The 18,391-nt window shown below is 25.9% G+C and overlaps 2 protein-coding genes across 5 annotated transcripts in view; both read right to left on the bottom strand.

Moving 5' to 3' along the window:
- The window catches only part of LOC114125878 (uncharacterized), a 33,426-nt gene that overhangs the window by 1,894 nt on the left and 13,141 nt on the right, over positions 1 to 18,391 (bottom strand). The window contains exons 1-13 of one of the 4 annotated variants that reach the window (XM_050202003.1): positions 11,017 to 11,183; positions 8,685 to 9,133; positions 4,601 to 4,771; positions 3,293 to 3,390; positions 2,964 to 3,218; positions 2,781 to 2,891; positions 2,282 to 2,383; positions 1,975 to 2,211; positions 996 to 1,193; positions 858 to 908; positions 518 to 771; positions 211 to 433; positions 55 to 142 (exon numbers count right to left, since the gene is read on the bottom strand). In XM_050202003.1, the coding sequence (XP_050057960.1) occupies positions 55 to 142; positions 211 to 433; positions 518 to 771; positions 858 to 908; positions 996 to 1,193; positions 1,975 to 2,211; positions 2,282 to 2,383; positions 2,781 to 2,891; positions 2,964 to 3,218; positions 3,293 to 3,390; positions 4,601 to 4,771; positions 8,685 to 9,087 (2,191 nt within the window). In that variant the 5' untranslated portion in view covers positions 9,088 to 9,133; positions 11,017 to 11,183. Of the gene's footprint in view, positions 1 to 54; positions 143 to 210; positions 434 to 517; positions 772 to 857; positions 909 to 995; positions 1,194 to 1,974; positions 2,212 to 2,281; positions 2,384 to 2,780; positions 2,892 to 2,963; positions 3,219 to 3,292; positions 3,391 to 4,600; positions 4,772 to 8,684; positions 9,134 to 10,911; positions 11,184 to 18,391 lie in introns of those variants that run through there. The other 3 variants (XM_027989672.2, XM_050202004.1, XM_050202005.1) reach the window with 3 other exon arrangements.
- Positions 15,657 to 17,458, bottom strand: LOC126549853 (zinc finger MYM-type protein 1-like). The gene is made up of 2 exons (XM_050200245.1): positions 15,911 to 17,458; positions 15,657 to 15,821 (listed from the first exon to the last, which is right to left on the bottom strand). Exons 1-2 carry the CDS (start codon positions 17,444 to 17,446, stop codon positions 15,657 to 15,659), a joined length of 1,701 nt encoding a protein of 566 aa, XP_050056202.1. The 5' UTR covers positions 17,447 to 17,458.

Genomic DNA, 18,391 nt, shown 5'->3' with positions numbered 1-18,391 from the left:
ACAGTGAAAAACATTATATTTATTTAAGTATACAAATAAAAATTATAAACTAACCATTCGTAGATCTAATTGTTCTCTGTTTAATTGTACCAGCATTTTCATTGGCAAAAGGAATAGTATCCGATTCAGTACTTGAATTTGACTATAAAACAATATTTATTTATAATTTTTTTATTGAATATGATATCATTTATAATGTTGATAATTTACTTTAAAGCTTGCATTTGATCCAATATGATCTTCTAAGTTATGTTTAGGAGACATATTATCTGTAGTCCATTTACCCAATGATTTAGATTGTAAAGGCGGAATACAATGTAGATCAGCAACAACAGTAACTTGATGGCACTTTTTATTATCTTCACAAGACTGTTGGCGTTTGGGAGGAGATGGAGGTCTACGTTTCAATGTATTTAATCCTGAACAGTCTTCTCTGAAAACAAAAAAATAAAAAAATATTATTTTATTTATATGATCGTATAAAAAAAAAAAAATTTGAATAATATTATGATCTTACATGTTTTGTTGAGTAAATAAAGCGGGAACTTTAGCTACTAATCTTGGTTTAACTAATCCTCTTGGTCTAGGTAATGTACCACCACATTCATGAAGAATAGATGTTTCATTTGTTGGTGTTAAATCACCATCTTCAAAACTTTTTTGTTGATGTCTCCACTGTGGTGGACCAACAAAGCTACTGGTTCCTCCAGTTGTTGAATTAATATTTTCATGTAGACTTTCTAATGATTTTCCACGATGTGTTCCTCTAAGCTAAAATTATATTTAATATTAATAAATAAACATTTAACATAAAATATAATTTAAAAAAATCAAAGGGGGAAATAATAATTCTTTACCGATTCCTGAAATTCGAGTGTCCAGTTCGAATCCGGAGTAGGTCTAGGGGACTTAGTAAATTGACAAAAGCTCAGAAATTGATAAAAAGCAACAAGACATGATGATAGCAATTTATAATTTATAAAATAGATGTGTACCTTGATGGGAACAATATCTGTTTGGCAATAAAGTTGTTTGCTACTCTCTAATTCCCAAGGTTGATGAAAGCTGTGATACGTGGCATGAACGCGTGGTAAATCAAGTTCAACGCTGCCTGTACCGCAACTTATGTTAGTGATACTTGTTCCACATCCAGAACTGCTGCTTACAATGCTTAATGGCGACTCGATGCAGGCCTTTTGGATGCAATATACGGTTTAAATAATAATGAATGCAAATTTAAAGCATTGTAAAAAATAAAAATCTAAACATGCAACTTAAAATATTCATAACATGCTTATGCAAGAAATAAAATTCAAAAATTCGAGCAATAATTTGAAGTACTTACATCCCTATTTTCATAATTCATAGTGCCACATTGTTTACTATATAAATAAAATTAAAAGATGTCGGCCACTAAAAATTGTATAAGAAAATAAAAATGGGAAATGCAGTGCAACGATTAAACTATTAAAAATAAAACAAATCTATATTCTCAAAAAATTTAAATTGAAGAACATTTAATCTAGACATTTTGTTTTTTTTTTTATGAAATTATTAGTGTTAAGTACAATATCGAATATTTTAAACTTAATAGTTGTATTTCATTGTTAATAATACCAATCTATATAGTTTTGATAAAATTGTACCATATAATACATAAACTAATTAGAATAATATTGTATTTATTATATTTTTAATATTCTTGATTTTAGTGAAAAATAATAATTATTTTTATCTAATAAGTAAGCTACAAAAAAAAAAGAAAAAAGAAGAGTAGTTTGTGTGGATATCTAGATAATGACATAACTAATTGCTAAACAAATATATATATATATATAATATTTTTTGATAATTTAAAATTTAATAAAAAAAATGTTAGTATTTTTTTTCTAAGGATAAGTTACATTTTAATATTTTTTTAAATTTAGATAGATTTTTTATATCAATATTTTGAAATTCATAATTTTTACTCACTTGAGTTTGAATAATATATGGAGAATGAGGTACAAATGATTTGCCAGCCTTAATATCCTTTACACGTTTAATTGCTAGTAATAATCTTTTTTGATGTCCAAGTTTGACTATACCAATATCTTCCAAGTCTTCCCATGTTAATTGAGTTACATCATCAATTGTAGAATAGCCTTGAGCTTCTAACGCTGATCCATATTCTTCAAGTCGTAGCAATCTAAGCCATTCATCTAACGATCCCTTAATAATCAAATTCACAATATTAATAATAAAACAAATGAGATACTAAGGTACAACAAACAATACTTACGGGAATGTAGTCTAATAGTCCATCAGATATATTTAATAAGCCAATTTCTGCTTTTAATTTCTTTCTATGATTTGGTTTTTTTACCCCAATAGCAGTTAAGTCCTATAAGTTAAAAATGAAAATAATTTAAGTATATAGGTAATTAAATATTCTAATATACATTAAATCATTTATTAATTATGTAGAAAAAATTGAAAAAATAAACAATGAAGGATTATTTTTTTACTCCATCTAACATTACGTCATATGTATTTAAATTAATTTTACCTTAATGTAAACAAAGGAAAATAAAAATAAAATAAATATATAATTATACATATTAAAATTAATAGATAATTAATCAAATACATATAAACGAGTACATACATCAATACATCTATTTTAGGCTTTATATATAAATATTGTATTATATTCAATAAATCTTTCAGAAATATTATAATGGTCTTTGATATTTTTAACTTAAAATAGTTTGAAATATTAAATATATAAATTAACTTACTTCTGGTGTCATTTTTGAAACTGTTCTCATATCATATCCGGCAGATATAAACAATGGTAAATATTCTTCTAGATGTAGATCAACTAACCAACTGTACATTATATCTTTATCCTGTGAACAAATTCAAATTAAATTCATAATTATTGCTTAATGAAAATTAAACTATAAAATTCAAATACATACTGGAACACCTTGATTAAGAAGTCTTTCTACCCTAGTAGATGGACTAAGTTCTGGATGCCAATGAGTGTTTCCTCGAAGATGACACCCTGAAGCACGGCCACTATCTAAACTTGCGGTAGAGTGACGAGATCCAGAACCAGAACCGGATGAACCAGGACTATCACGACCAGGACTTTGAGTCATATCAATTCCTTGATCTTCTTGAAGTGATAATTGGTGGTAATACATCTTTATATTTCCACTGGGATGAGAATACTAAATAAAAATATAATATGTATATAGAACGGAAATAGAGTTACAAATTAAATAAAAATGTTAATTTTATTTACTGAAGTAGATCCTGGAAATGTGAAAGCTGGATGACTAAACTGAGATGATGGTGATTTGTTTCCAATAGGGCAGTAAGTATCTGCTGCATCATAGATATCTAAATTATAAAATAAATTATTTTTAACTTCAAAAAAAAAAAGTTAAAAAGTATATAAATATGCAAAATATGATTTATTTGAATATATCAGTTATATCTTAATATAAGTATCCAATTCGATTTAGTTTAAAATAAATGATAAATCATTACTGATTCTGATTTATACTTAGATAATTAAAATTTTATTATGTATACTATTTTACATATTTTCAGAGCTCTTTTTTCTACATACATAATATATACAATATATGTTATATAGGTTTTATTAAATGAAAGTTCTTTAAATTAAGTTATTAATATCATGGATACAACTTTTAACAGTAAGCCTAAGGTGTAAAAATAAGTATTTGTAAATTATTTTTAACTATACATATAAGTTAGAATAATTTTATAATAAATAAGTAAGGATACCCATATAATCCAAACAGAATGTGTGTTTTTAATGCGATGATTTAACACAACATTATAATAATATGCCAGAGGTAAGTAAAGCAAATACCAAATACTTACTGGTGTTTTTATATCCTATTAGTTTTTTTTTTTTTTACAAATTTTTTCAGAAGTTCTGCTAGATCTTATAATTTTTTAAGAATTATTAAAAAGTTAAAAAATTGGGTTTTAGAAAAATGGTTATTTAAGCACACTATTTGACTTCGGGGGGTTCAGCAATCAGCAGAACTAACCTTGTACTTTAGGTTTAGTATTAGAGTGAATTCACCTATTATAAGAACATTATACGTGTTTATAGATTTGCTTTTTATAATATTTAAATTTTTAAAATCATAATATTTTATAATGCTATAACTTGCATTAAATTAAAATATTTAAAAAAAAAAGTCCACGTATAATACGGATATTATTTTTAAGTTTGATAATAAGTCAATGAACAATGTATACAAATATTAAGTTAATCACACAAGGATGGTTCTGTTGAACTTAAATTTACTATGTTGCTTTTGAGTCTTGGGTTACAGATTATATACATTTCATTTTAGCCTGTCTTATATGGATACCATATGCATTGAATGTTTAATTTATACATATAAATAAGGAATAAGGATAGGATATTACATAACTTTTATAGCATATTATTTTTTTTAAAATAATAGATGATATTATCGGATATCATAAAATGATATGTAAATCAAAGGATACCCATACAGATAAACTATACATACATAAAAAATATAATTTTTTTGAAAAATTTTACCTGGTTTGATGCAAGTATTTGGATCTAGAAATGCATCATCGCTGGAGCTACTATATCCCGTTGATCCAAAGCTACTTCCTGAATGTCGACATGCAACTGAATCAGGAATGGCTGGTGGAGGTACTTTCTTTACTTGAGGAACATTTTTCTGAGTTTTGTTCATACTGCTAACTGTAACATCAGTACATCAAATAGGTTTAGTAAAAAACATTTTATTACGAAATACGTTTTATAATAACACATATATTCCATGTATATTGTATATATACTATAAAGTCATAAAAGATTTTAAAAGGTTCAGCATCCTATTAAACAATGGTACTGATTTTACAAAAGCCAGCAACTACTTATTTGAAACTCGAGCACTTGTCAGGGGGAGTTATGTTGTCGAGTCTCATAGAAAGAAGTCAAAAGCTTTTGGAGGGTAGTTCAAGGATGTAAAAAATCACTATTCACATAAGCAAAAAACCTTGATTTATTTATATGCGTATAAACAATAATGTTATTTCATTTTATTTAGAAAAATAAATAAGTAACATATCTATCAATAATAATCATTAACTATTTTATGACTTATATTTAATCTTTGGATTGAAAATTACACAATGTATCAGTTAAATAACTGCACTGTTATAGCTAGTAAAAACATTATAATATGTTTGATAATCCATTTATTATTTTTCATTTACATTATATTAGTTCTACATAAAATAAAGTATGTTTATAAGTATAAAACTATTATCTACGACTTCTTACAATTTTACGACTTAACGTAAACAAAATTAAATAATAAGTACCTAAGATTTGCCGAAGAAAAGAACAGACATGTGTTTTAAATATTTAACATTATACCGCTAAGAATACGTTCCGTAATAATAAAACAATTTTTGTTTAAATATAATACAGAAAAACTTCTACTTAACGAAGTCTCATGGGGAACAAAAAAAAATCGTATTTATAGAGGAATTAGTTAAATATAAAATTTCGTTAAATGGAAGTTCGTTATATGGAAGTTTCACTGTATATAATTTATATATTGTGTAATTATAAGTAGGTAGATATGTATTGTAATTCAAAATTATAATAAATGGGTAGATCTATTAGATCAACATATTTTTGAAAATAACACTTAAATACTATGTTTAATGACCTCGATTTGATTTTCTAAATAGATTTGAACACATGCAACACCTATATCGTATAAATGTATAATATAATATAAAAAATAAAACCAGTTTTCTTAAATTGGAAATTTGCGTGGTTGCGAATACAACTAAAATGTAGGTGTTGCACCTTTGTAAAAGAACAAAAAACATACGTGGGAAGTAATATATAATATTCTGTCAATAATTTTTTTTATAACGAAGTCTGCTATATTGTAATATGCTTTATTGCACTAATGCAAAATAATAACAAACTTTATGAAACTAAAATCACGTAGTAAGTTGTAGAAAACTATAATCGATAAAAAAAGCTAAGCAATCAGCATAAATTAATACTTAGAATACTATTTAAATAGTATTTTTAACGATCCGGTTATATTACGTTAAATATCTATAAATATAAATTACAATATAAAGTACATTCTGGTAACTATTAATATATGATAAGAGACAAGATATTAAACTTTTAGTGTATACAGTATACACCCATAATAGTATCCTGCGTTAAACATTATACAAAACAGATGTTTATTTTGGTTTTAAAATGAAGGGTGACACGTGGTAAGTAGATGCTTAATAAAAATGTACTACTTCTTTTACTTATGAAACCAAAAACGTTCCATGTGTAAAATTAAAAATATATTCATTTACGGTTGAATCTAAAATAACATCTTTTTATACTGATAAATTTAATAAAAAAAAATGCCTAACCAAGTTGAAAATTAAATGAAAAACTATAGTGAATATTAAGTATTATAATAGTTATATAATCCACATTGCTCGGTATAATAAGGTTAAAATTTATATTTATCACATTAGGTATAATAAAACAATTACCAATGAAAAAAATATGGTAACACAAATTTTAATTATTTATGATATATAATAGAGTACTTATATAAATATTATTTTTGGCGATTAACGGACTTTTAATAAAATATTATATCTGACTAAAGTTGTTCATATAAATCATGTATCTGAATTATATAAGTAAAAGGTATTATCAATATCAAAACTAGTGGCCAAGTATAATTTATAAGATTAAGTACATATTTTAATTATAAACTTAGAGATAATGAAAATTACTTTGAAAAATAAATTGGTAATTTTAAATTTTAACTGTTTAATTAAAACGTATTATACATAGAAACGTATATACATATATTAGAAAATATTAAAACAATAAATTTTTTTTTTTTAATTATTATTTTTAGCAAAAACTTAAAGATTGAACGATATTTAACAATGCTAATTTAGATGTTTTGGTCGCAAAACAGTTTTTTAATTAATATGTCTCGAAAATAATAAAGAATTTGAACTTTGAACATAAATCAACAAATGCGTACCTATTTAAATTAGAAAAATTTTACTTAAATTTAAAAAAAGATAAAATTAATTATGCACATTTTTTCTTTCTAGACAATAATAAACTGAAACCAAAATATTAAAACGTAGGTACATATAATATTCTTGAAAAGAGTACGTCACACCTATATAAAATAATATGATGTTTCAATATTAGAGTGAATTGCTCTATTATCTATCTTAAAACAAGAACATTAGCTTTAATTTGTATATTAGGTTTTTACCGGTATTTTAATTTTTAAGCGAATTTAAATGAGCATTTTTAAAACGCAATATTTTACTTAATTATAATACATTTAAAATAATTTTATAAACAAAAATAACATTCTTCAAGTTTGATAACAGATCAATTTATATAAATATAAAAGCTAATAACAATATTATGTTGATTTTGCTGAACGCATAAGTTGATTGTTGTAATTTTGTGACGGAGACAACACACGCGTGTGTAATCGTCTTCTTAATATTAACTATGGTATACAATTATTATTGTATACTATTATTCATGGATCAAGACACCCCAAGTCCAATACACCAAGATTCAAGAATTATAATAAAATATGCTTCTAACCATAATATAATGTAAACACGCGCAGCCAGTGTATTATTTTCAATTTAGTAATAATTATTGATGAACAATAAAGCTCATTAAAACAAATTACATTTAAGTTATTAATGATCATATCATGATTGAAAACGATTTTACAATCTAAACAATGCCATTGAACTGTTACTCTAACAATAATATTCAATAAATTCTAAAAAAAAAATATATATATTAGATTATATTTGTATTTATAAAAAAATAACTAGTTTTTAATTGTTTATAAACCAAATAAAATAAATAAGTTTTAAGTTATAAATGCTCTAAACATTGCTAAAAACAAATCATCTAAGTTTTGAAGATTTGAATATTTTATACAATAAGTCAATAAGGGCATAAATATAATATTCTGTTTATTTATCTTTTTAGTAACCAAAAAACGACGGTATAATTATATTTATTAGTCATTAAAACATTACATTATATGGTAAAATAGTGTTGAAAGTATAATTAATTTATTTTTAATGACTAAACACCAACGCTGTATTCAATGATCTGAAATCATACATTTAAAATATATACATAGCCTACTAAATACAATTAAAATGATTGCTTGGTTGATACGAGGGGAACGGAAAAGACGAAAACATGAGTATATTTGGACAATAGGCACACACGTTTAAATACAATAATATAAATTATTATTACAGTCTAGTCCGTATAATCGAACTACCTAGGTATAATTTTTTTGTTTTCAGTTGAGCTCTCGAGTTTAATTCATTTGATTTGAATACGTGTCGTACGTCCGGGTATATTATTTAAATCATAGGTACGTGTACATTATATAATATTATACCTGGTGAAATGTTCGTTTGAACTATTCAATTGACATTTGACGTTATTACAGGTTAACACATATTATAGGTATTATTATACCAAATCCCAAAAACTAGAAGAATCTATTATAATACATTCTATTGTTTTGTTTTAATCTTGTTCTTTTATCACTTACTATTTAATAAATTTTTCCAACTTCCACTCAGCGCTCTCAGATACTTGGTAAACCCTTTTGGCTCTGCAGACTCGTGAGACATAATTGAACTATTTTTTGAAGATCCAGCTAAATTTCCATCAGATCGGCTTCTGAACATTGTTGTAAACGGTCTTTTATTTTTATTGGAATCTTCAACATATTCGGTTTCGACTAATACGATATCATTGTCTTCGAATAGACTATCGAAACTCTCATAAGTGGTATCCATCATGTTCTCTTTTTTGCTATTGCGGCGGACGGATGGAAATTTTCGTATAAATCCAAATGTTGATTTCCTATCTTCAGAATTTGAACGATCTAATATTCGTTTGCCAGGTGGTAAGGGTGGATGTGCCCATAAACTGTTTCGTATATCAGACATGATGATCAAGTATTCAAACAAAATACATCCGTTTGACTCTCGTTAACTATATATATAAACACAATACATGGACCAAATAAGAAGAAAGAACTACATACGATACACGCATTAAGTAATTGTCTAAAATTAAGACAAATGTTGTAGTAGTAAAAAATAGTTGAAAAGCATATGCTTAATAGTAGCACTAAGGCGATTTCGTGACCTATTATAGAAAATAAAATATATAAGAACTCTTGAATATTATGATATCATTATTTATCAACAACTGACGATTATTAATTATGCGTTTATTTATCAAAGCACTTGCTACATAGATAAAGTTGTATATTAGATGATATATTATTATTATACTTTGATTAGTAGCATTTATAATATAAATAAATAAATATATATATATATATATATATATATATACAGAAGCATATTGTTGTAACTTATAACCATCTATTAAACTATTCAGTTTCTTAACTTGGTAGTTTTTGTACCTAATTACATAATACAAATATGAAATACCAAACAGTAAATAACAAGTTATAGTTGAAATTTTTAAAAGAAACTATTGTATGAACGTGTAGAAGAAATATAATTTAATGAGTCATTATACTACTTCAGTATACTATGAGTCGATATAATTGTAGTTAACTAGTGTTTAGGCTATGTAATAAAATTATGCATATTAATTAGGTATTAGTAATGTTTTAGTATGACTATAGGTACCAACATTTGATATAATTGACAAATAATCAAGGAACTAAAAATAAAAAACCGAAATAGTAGTATATATAAGTCCGGTCCATAGAATGTGAAATAATTTGACATTTTTTCATAGTGCCGTTAAGTGATATCAATCTTTTAAAATTTTTCCTCGAAACTAGATTAAATAACAAATATGACTAAGATGAATGATAGGTTAAAAAATAATGTTGTTTTACATTTGTTTTACAGTAGTCTGCAGGTTCTTGACATTGCATTCCTTGCCTATTACGGAAAGGAATGTTTTGACACGAAATCACGTATAATCTCGAACACCCGCACACAAACCACAATTACTGTAATTACTAAGTATTGAATATAATATAGGCAGTAACCGGGCAGTAACCAATATTTAAAAAATAAAAATAAAAATAATTTTTGAATTGAAAAATATGTAAGCCAACATATTTTATGTAAATTTAATTTTTATGTATAAAATAAATTAGTTTCAGAAAAATATGAAGAAACAATTTAATAGGAACCTAACCTATCAACTATGATATTAATAATACTAATTTCAAATTTGTAACAATTTACTGAACAATCTGATAGCACAAATACTGCAATTATACATGGTATATTAAACCACCCACATTTATTTATACGATACCAATCCGGGGTATTACGAAGGGTCGTATTTCTGGGGGAAAAATATTAAAATCAGAAGGGACGTGTTATTTTCCCGCCTTAATATAGTGAAAAAGTATTGTTATTTGTTACCAATAAACCAAACCAGATGTTAACGACATTATAGTAAACACATACTGCAATATAATGTAAAGAATGATCAAATCCATACAATAAATAAAATATACTATTTCAAATGCAATCAAAAATCAAATCAAATTTAAAATCAACAATCAGAATAAAATAGTAAAGGGGGAATAGTTTTCCAAATTTAAACAGTAGCTATAAATGCTATCATACAATTAATATTATATAATATATAATTTTATAAATCCAATAAACATAAAAGCAATTCTTAATTGTCATATAGCCAACGAGTGTTGTTTATTGTATATAGAAATAAGAATTATTGATGATTTATAATAAGTAAACAGTCTTAAATACCGTCTTTAATATGAATAATTAGTTGATACGAACAAACATAAGAAAGGTAATTTAATTTTTATAAAATTAAAAAAAAACAGGAAATCATAACCGCGGATCACTTACGATTCAACTATAATAATGAAATAACGCACATAAACCGCATAAAACAATAATGAACTAAAATATAGTTCGTTTAACACTACAATAACGTATACTAAATACACATACAGATTTAACGTCAAGAACATAGAACAAACAACCACCGACTAACTACAACGTATACACGGCAACTGGTAACAGTACTGCTAAACCCACGCGGACCCCGAATAAGAACAACCAGCGACATCTATAATCGTTTTCATAAATTGCAGCATTTGCAGCATATAATTATAATATAATATTCTTACAGGTTCTTACAAATACAACTATATTTTAATTGAATATTCGTAAGCTATAATAACAATAATAATATTAATAATAAATGTACAAATAAATATTATATAAAAAAAAATACATATCTATAAAAATGTAAAAAAATAAATGATTTGACGGTTTTTTTCACAATACAACCGGACATATTTATAATAATATTGGAACTTAAATTACAAAATTATTTATATGTAATGTATATTTATAATCTAGGTATCCTATTGATTTTAACTATTGTTTTTTTTTTAAGTCCCAACTGCTTATAATTATTATAGTTGTGGTGACATACAAGTTGATCATACTGGTTCTTATATGATATTAATTAATTGATAGAAGTCCCAGTTCAGACACTATGCAAGGACAGTTGATACAATTTAGATATTAATTTTATACATCGATATTAATTTACTTTTACCATAATATACATAACTACTTAAGTATATAATTATACATTATTCTAAAATATCACTAAAGACCAATGTAATCGAAAAGAATTATGTAGTATTATAAACAGCATATCCTATAACTCATAATTTAATTATTTTTATTATAATAATAAATAATAATGAATTCAAGTATGTATTGAAGTTTGGAAACTTGGGTTTTATTTCTGGTATATGTAAATGCATAACAGATGAAAGTAGCTTATAATGCCAGGTAGGTACATACAATAAATGTGGGTAGCCCAGGAATTTCACAACACACCATATGGTCGTCATCTTGATTCTCCCCTTCCCTTCTCTTCCCCTCAGACTATGATTTAGGTTTAACGATTTATGCACACTTTAGGCAAAACAATGACCTTGTGTATAAACAAAGATGATCATTAATGAGTTTCTTTCAAGTAAATCATTGAAACTATTGAAATGGAACAAATTTTTAAAGATAAACAATTAAATAAATAAGTAGGTATGTCCGGAAAAGGTAAACGTAATAATTTTTAAAAAACAAATAAAAATAATTATTATTTAATAATAGGTACATAATATTATTTTTAATTTGTATATATAAATATCTGACACATTAATCATATATCTGAGGTAAAAAAAATTAAGTTAGATAAACGATTAGTAAAACATAATTGTATAATTGGTATATGAAAATTATACCATATTATAGAGAGTTGTTAACAATTTCCCAAGCGAAAATAAGGTGTCTAATATTTTACTATTGTTGATAGATATTATTTTAACATTATTTTATTTTTTTATTTTACTGATTAGCTTCACTTTCACATTTCTAGTATTGTATTACAGTAACTCTCTTTTTGGTTATAATATGTAATCAATTTTCATTTTAACAATTGATATTAGTAATGTTTAGAATTGATTACTAATTGTCTCCTCTTAATAGTAAAATCAAAAGGTTCTATTTAATATTAAACGTACCATAACACAATACGATTTAGTAATAAGAACATAAAATATATCAAACAAAAACAACCGTAACCTTAAAAATCTTAATGCGTAATAATTAAAACGTAGGTAGGTATACCTACAGGCTACAGTACAATATAAATATTAAAATATTATTTATAATTTTTAAGAAGTTATTCCTTTCATAAATGTACAAACTATTGAAATGTTAACATTTAACTATATTTTATATTTTGTATTTATGCATCACTCGAAAATAATCGATTGGTAAATAGATAGTTTAAGGTTTAGAAGAATTCCTACCACAGAATCATATTTGAAGTCCTTGCCGAAAATAAGTGCCATGACAATATAAAATATCGAGTATTTGTATTTTATTTTTATTTTAATGCCCTATATCTGAAAGTAAGCACGGTAGAGTCTAGAGCATATATTATTGTCCTACAGGGGAAAGTATTCACACAAAAACCTCGTTTTACGTGACCGGCCTAGTTGCCACAAACGAAATGGGGATGTTTATATATATTCATCAACATGTTTCCGCCATTCATGTACATTATATCATAACCGATCTGAGTTATCCTTAAAATGAGTTTAAAGTATTTTAACATTGAACTAAGGAATAAACAAGATTGGTTTCACCAAAGACGCTTTAAGGGGTTTCTGATTTTTTAAGTAAAATATATCAACTTTTTTTTAATATTCATACAATATAGTCTTTTACGCTTAATGAAAAGTTTACAAAAAAAAAAAAAACCCCAGTTGTATAAAAGCAGTATATTTCATAATTTTCTAAAATAAATTATTTATTTAAAATTGTCACATAAAACATGATATTTACTGAAAGCTGATATCATTTTATTAGTTTCAAGAACAGTAAAACCAATCATGTTTAACGAGTTAATAATCTTTTAACTGATAACTAAAGTATATTAGAAGTTAATTCAAGTTACATAATATAAGTAGAAATGTAATTTAATATCATCGAGTATTATACTTACAATATATATAAAATGTCTCAACGCGCATTGTATCGTAGATATTATTTTTTAGGTATTTAATATTTTTTAAGGGTTAAATTTACTAATATTATTTATAGTATTTGCATTGTTTTATATATCTAAATTAAAATTTAAAAACTTTGTCAAGGTTCGTGTTGCTTAAAATTCTGGGAAATCATTTTAAGCAGGTAAATTAATAAATCTTTAAGAGTTTCAATGTTAGGGTAGAAAGAAAATAGATGAACCCATATAATAGACAGGCAAGTATATATAATATGAGGGCAATGACAGTGAAACACCCTGTATATGATGAGTTGGCATAAAATGTAGTCTTACAAAGATTCATTATTTTAGGACGATGAAAACATAAACCTCTTACTCTCAATAAATTCATCACTATATAGGATACAGACTAAAGTTAAATACTCAACAACAACATATAAATTCTAGAAGATTATCTTACTTAATATTATGCTGGGTTTTTAAAATAACAGATATAATAAGATTTTTAAAGAATTTAAGTCAAGTTTAAGCTTAACAACATCATAAGTCCTAAACATATTATTGGTTAAAAGTTAAGCGATCTGGTAGGTAACGTCTTTACAGTTCGGTCCATATAGGGCTACTCGTCCAACATGTCCTAGACTACCTGAAATGCATTAACTACTCGAGCATTGGTGCCAACTTTCTTTACGAGGATAAAGAAAATAATAAATCACAAATTTAAAATACGAAATAAATTATGATATTATAAAATATAAAAGTATATTGTATATGATTGTGGAATTAAAGAGTTATTCGTAATAGATTTTCCACTCTCTATAATTTAATAAAAATAATTTAAATCCGTAACGTGTATTATTTATATAATATAGGAGTATAAATAGTATAATATATATACACTGGTTGACTTTACAATAATCGTTATCTGTCTACCACCATTGAAACAAATAATTAGTACATTTCGGATAAATAAAATTGTTTCATTATCTTAATTTAAATACACAATTGAAAAATTTGTATTTGATCGAGCTTATATTTATCAATTTTAGCCAAGGTCTGTACAATAATAATAAAACACTTAAAGTATAATGAGTAATGACATATAGTCTATAATATTGAATCACACTTTTTTATTTGACTAGCTTATAAGTTGTTACGAAAAACATTTAATAAACCATATATTTTTGTCAAGTTATAACGAATATTATTACTATATATAAAGCACTGTATAATACAAATCGCGTTTTTAATATTATAAATATTACTACCTAGTTAAAGTAAAAGCGAGATATGTTATTCATGAAAACGATTCTTAATCAATATTTTAAACCATGTAGGGAATAAATGTATAATACTATAAAATATAGACTAAACACTATTATACCAAGTCTACCTTATCTCGTAATCTGAATTAATATTTGAAAATTGAAGAAATATATACAGGTATATATAGAAGGCAGTGGCGTAGCGAACTTTAATTCATATGGAAGCCAAACAATTATTTATGAGTTATGACCCACCCCACCCTACTCCAAGCGGTGTATATGATACTCAAATGCTTAAATAGGAGGGGGTATCACTCAAAATAAAGTCAAATCTCAAACCTCCCCCCCTCAAAAAAAAAAAAAACGTTAAGTTCAATAATGCATTCTTTCTATTATAAATAAAAAATAAAAATAATGATATTATATAATACTTATATCTTTTTATATCTGTTTATACTTGTAACCATGGTAATGTTAAAATATAATAATTCAACTATACTTATTATATAAAATTATCAAACAAATATTTATAAATATTAAACAAACACTAATTTCTTGCATTATACTTACTACTCATGACTCATCTATTCTTCATAGAAACAAACACATAAAAAAATACCAAACTTGGTGGTATTAATATATAAAATTACTAAACTAACTATAACACATTTTTCTCAGGAACTTTTTAATTATTTAAACATTAATTCTTTTGTCAATAGATCAGATGTTAACGCAAACTTATTAATAGCCTCATTGTAATCGATAGTTATATCTTTTTCAGTACTTAAAAGTACTAAGCTTTCAAGTCTATTCTGGCCAACTGTAGATCGAAGACGTGTTTTTATAAGTTTCACCTTGAAATAATATAAAAATGTAAAATATAAGTTAGAACATTATCAAGAATGTAATTTTGTAGAAAAAATATTTAAAATTTGTATATTACCTTTGAAAAACTACGTTCAGCTGATGCTGATGACGCAGGAATAGTTCCAAGTGATTTATATGCAGTATATAAATTTGGAAATGCTGTTATTAAATCATGGCTTGATAATATATGAAGTATTTTTTCAACGTTCACATTTTCATTCTTACTTTCTTCATCTTCGCTCTCACTTTTTTCAGTATAAGTATTTTCAGAATCATTCTCATCTTCATGGGTATTTAAAGTGCTTGTACTATTGTGTAGTTGCTTTGGTTCTAATCCATCAATTAGTTCATTTAAGCTACTACTAAAAGCTAAATATTCTACTTTTAGTTTATTTAAATCAATACTTTTAATCCATTTTGATACACTTTGAAATGCATCATCAGGTAAACTTTTACCACCACATTTTCTGTAAGACATAAGACGTTCTGGAGATAGGAGGCTCAAATCTATCATAACCTCACGAGAGTCCTTAAATCTAGAATCAAGTGAATTTATAATGATATCTAATACTTTATAATATACATCCCGTTTAAAAATATCTAAGCTTGATGGAGAAATGTCATCACCTGATAACTCCCCAGGCATAACTTTTTTTTTTCTGCTCCTTATTTTTTTGAAGTCTTGTTCTAATAATTTATGATCAAATGCAAATTGTTTGGCTTCATTTAATATTTTTTCAAGTGCATTATTGTCAAGTCTAAGGTCTTCTAATCGTTTTTTCGCAATATCGACCAATTTTATAGCTTGTATAAAATCAATTGATTTGGACTGTAGATAATTTGATAATGGAGTAGTTATGGCAAAAATTTGTCTTATAAAAACCATGGTAGATACAAAATTATAAGAAGACATTCTCAAAATTAAACTCTTGGCAGTTGAAGAAGTATCTCTGTCAGAATCATTTGCAGTAGCAATGAAATTTAGTGCTTTTAGTAGAGCTGCATATTTTTCATAAACTACCACAATCACTCTGTCGTGAGAAGTCCATCTAGTGTTTGAAAAACGTTTTAAGCGTCTTATACGTTGCGTTGGATATAATTGTTGTTGACACTCAATAAAACTAGCAGTCCTCTTCCTTGCTCGCATGAATTCAACCAATGCTCTAATATCTCCAAAAAAAACTTTAGTTACCATGCAACAATCACAAGTGTCAACTATTACCAAATTTAGCAAATGTGCAGAACACCAAACATACAATGCATTGGGATTTTCATTCTGTATGAACGTTTTCAACCCTGAATATTTACCCTGCATTGAAGCCGCACCATCATACGCCTGAGCACATAATCTTTTTTTCCAGTCAATTTCATACTTCTCAGTGATATTGCAAAATACTTCAAATAAACCATGACCAGTCGAATCTGGTGCAGTCACTAACGCAACCAATCTTTCTTCAATATTCCCTTGTTCATTAACATATCTCATCAAAAATGTAAATTGCTCTTTATTTGATACATCAGTTGTAGTGTCTATGATGACAGAAAATAAATTAGATTTTTTTATATCACGCAAAATCTTTGAACGTACTATTTCTGCTAATATACTTAACATTTTATTCTGACTTTCAGCAGATAAAAAGGTCAACCGGTTACACTTTTTAGTATTAATTTTTTGCAAATGTGCATTTAAAGGTGCATGATATTTTCCCAATAACTTAAGGAGTTCTAAGAAGTTTCCTCTGTTATCTGAATTCACACATTCATTATGACCTCTTATTGCAATATTTTGTCTTGCAATATAAACCAATGTATCTATTATAACTTCCATAATCTTCCGATTTTCAGCTACCTGGCGATTAGCTGATTCTAATAATGTAACATCTATTCGTGTATTAGACATATATAAACCTCGACTTATTTCACTCTGTATGTGTTCAGGTAAAGATTCATGGAGATTAATGGTTTTTGAAATATTTCTAAAATCACATGATCCTGTGGTAGCTAAAAACGAGGTTTTTGCTTTAACTAAACCAAAAAGTTTACATGTCATGCAAAAGAATCTATCTAATGAAGGAGAGTAGGATAACCAAGTTCGTTTACAAAATGTACCATCTTCCAAGCGTTTAAAATAATAATTTTCATGAAAGGATCGAAGATTACCATTACTATCTTTTCTTTTTGGAAATGCATTTAGCTTCAAGTCAAGTGGAGAAGGCTGGCAAGGTCCTAACTCAACAAAATGAGATAAAAGCTGGTAAGATACAATTTCTGGCCAATTGACAGGATCATTTGGAAATATATTCTCCCTAGGCACCATACCTGTTAAAAATCAAATGTAATTTTAAATACAACAAATTGTATAAGCTACTATTAAACTCTTAAGTACCAATTACCAAAACCAAACTAATAATTAATTAAAAATAGCTTCTAGTTAACTAACATAGCAAATGGCATTATTTTATTTAAAAAATTGTACACACTTGTTTTTACTAAACCCATATAAAATAATCTAATTTTTAAAAGAATACCAAACAGAACATTAACAGTAATAACTTAA

The sequence above is a fragment of the Aphis gossypii genome, chromosome 2 (assembly GCF_020184175.1).
Source record: "Aphis gossypii isolate Hap1 chromosome 2, ASM2018417v2, whole genome shotgun sequence".
In the NCBI taxonomy this organism is placed as follows: domain Eukaryota; kingdom Metazoa; phylum Arthropoda; class Insecta; order Hemiptera; family Aphididae; genus Aphis; species Aphis gossypii.
The sequence above is the reverse complement of the archived record's forward strand: the minus strand, read 5'-3'. Positions and strand labels throughout refer to the sequence as shown.

Bases quoted from the DNA above. Each gene is read 5' to 3' on its own strand.
- LOC126549853 (XM_050200245.1), bottom strand. From the start codon at position 17,446: ATGTTAAGTATATTAGCAGAAATAGTACGTTCAAAGATTTTGCGTGAT. The intron at 15,822-15,910 runs GTAATATACAAA...TATTATTTCAAG, and splicing joins CTGAACGTAGTTTTTCAAAG to GTGAAACTTATAAAAACACG.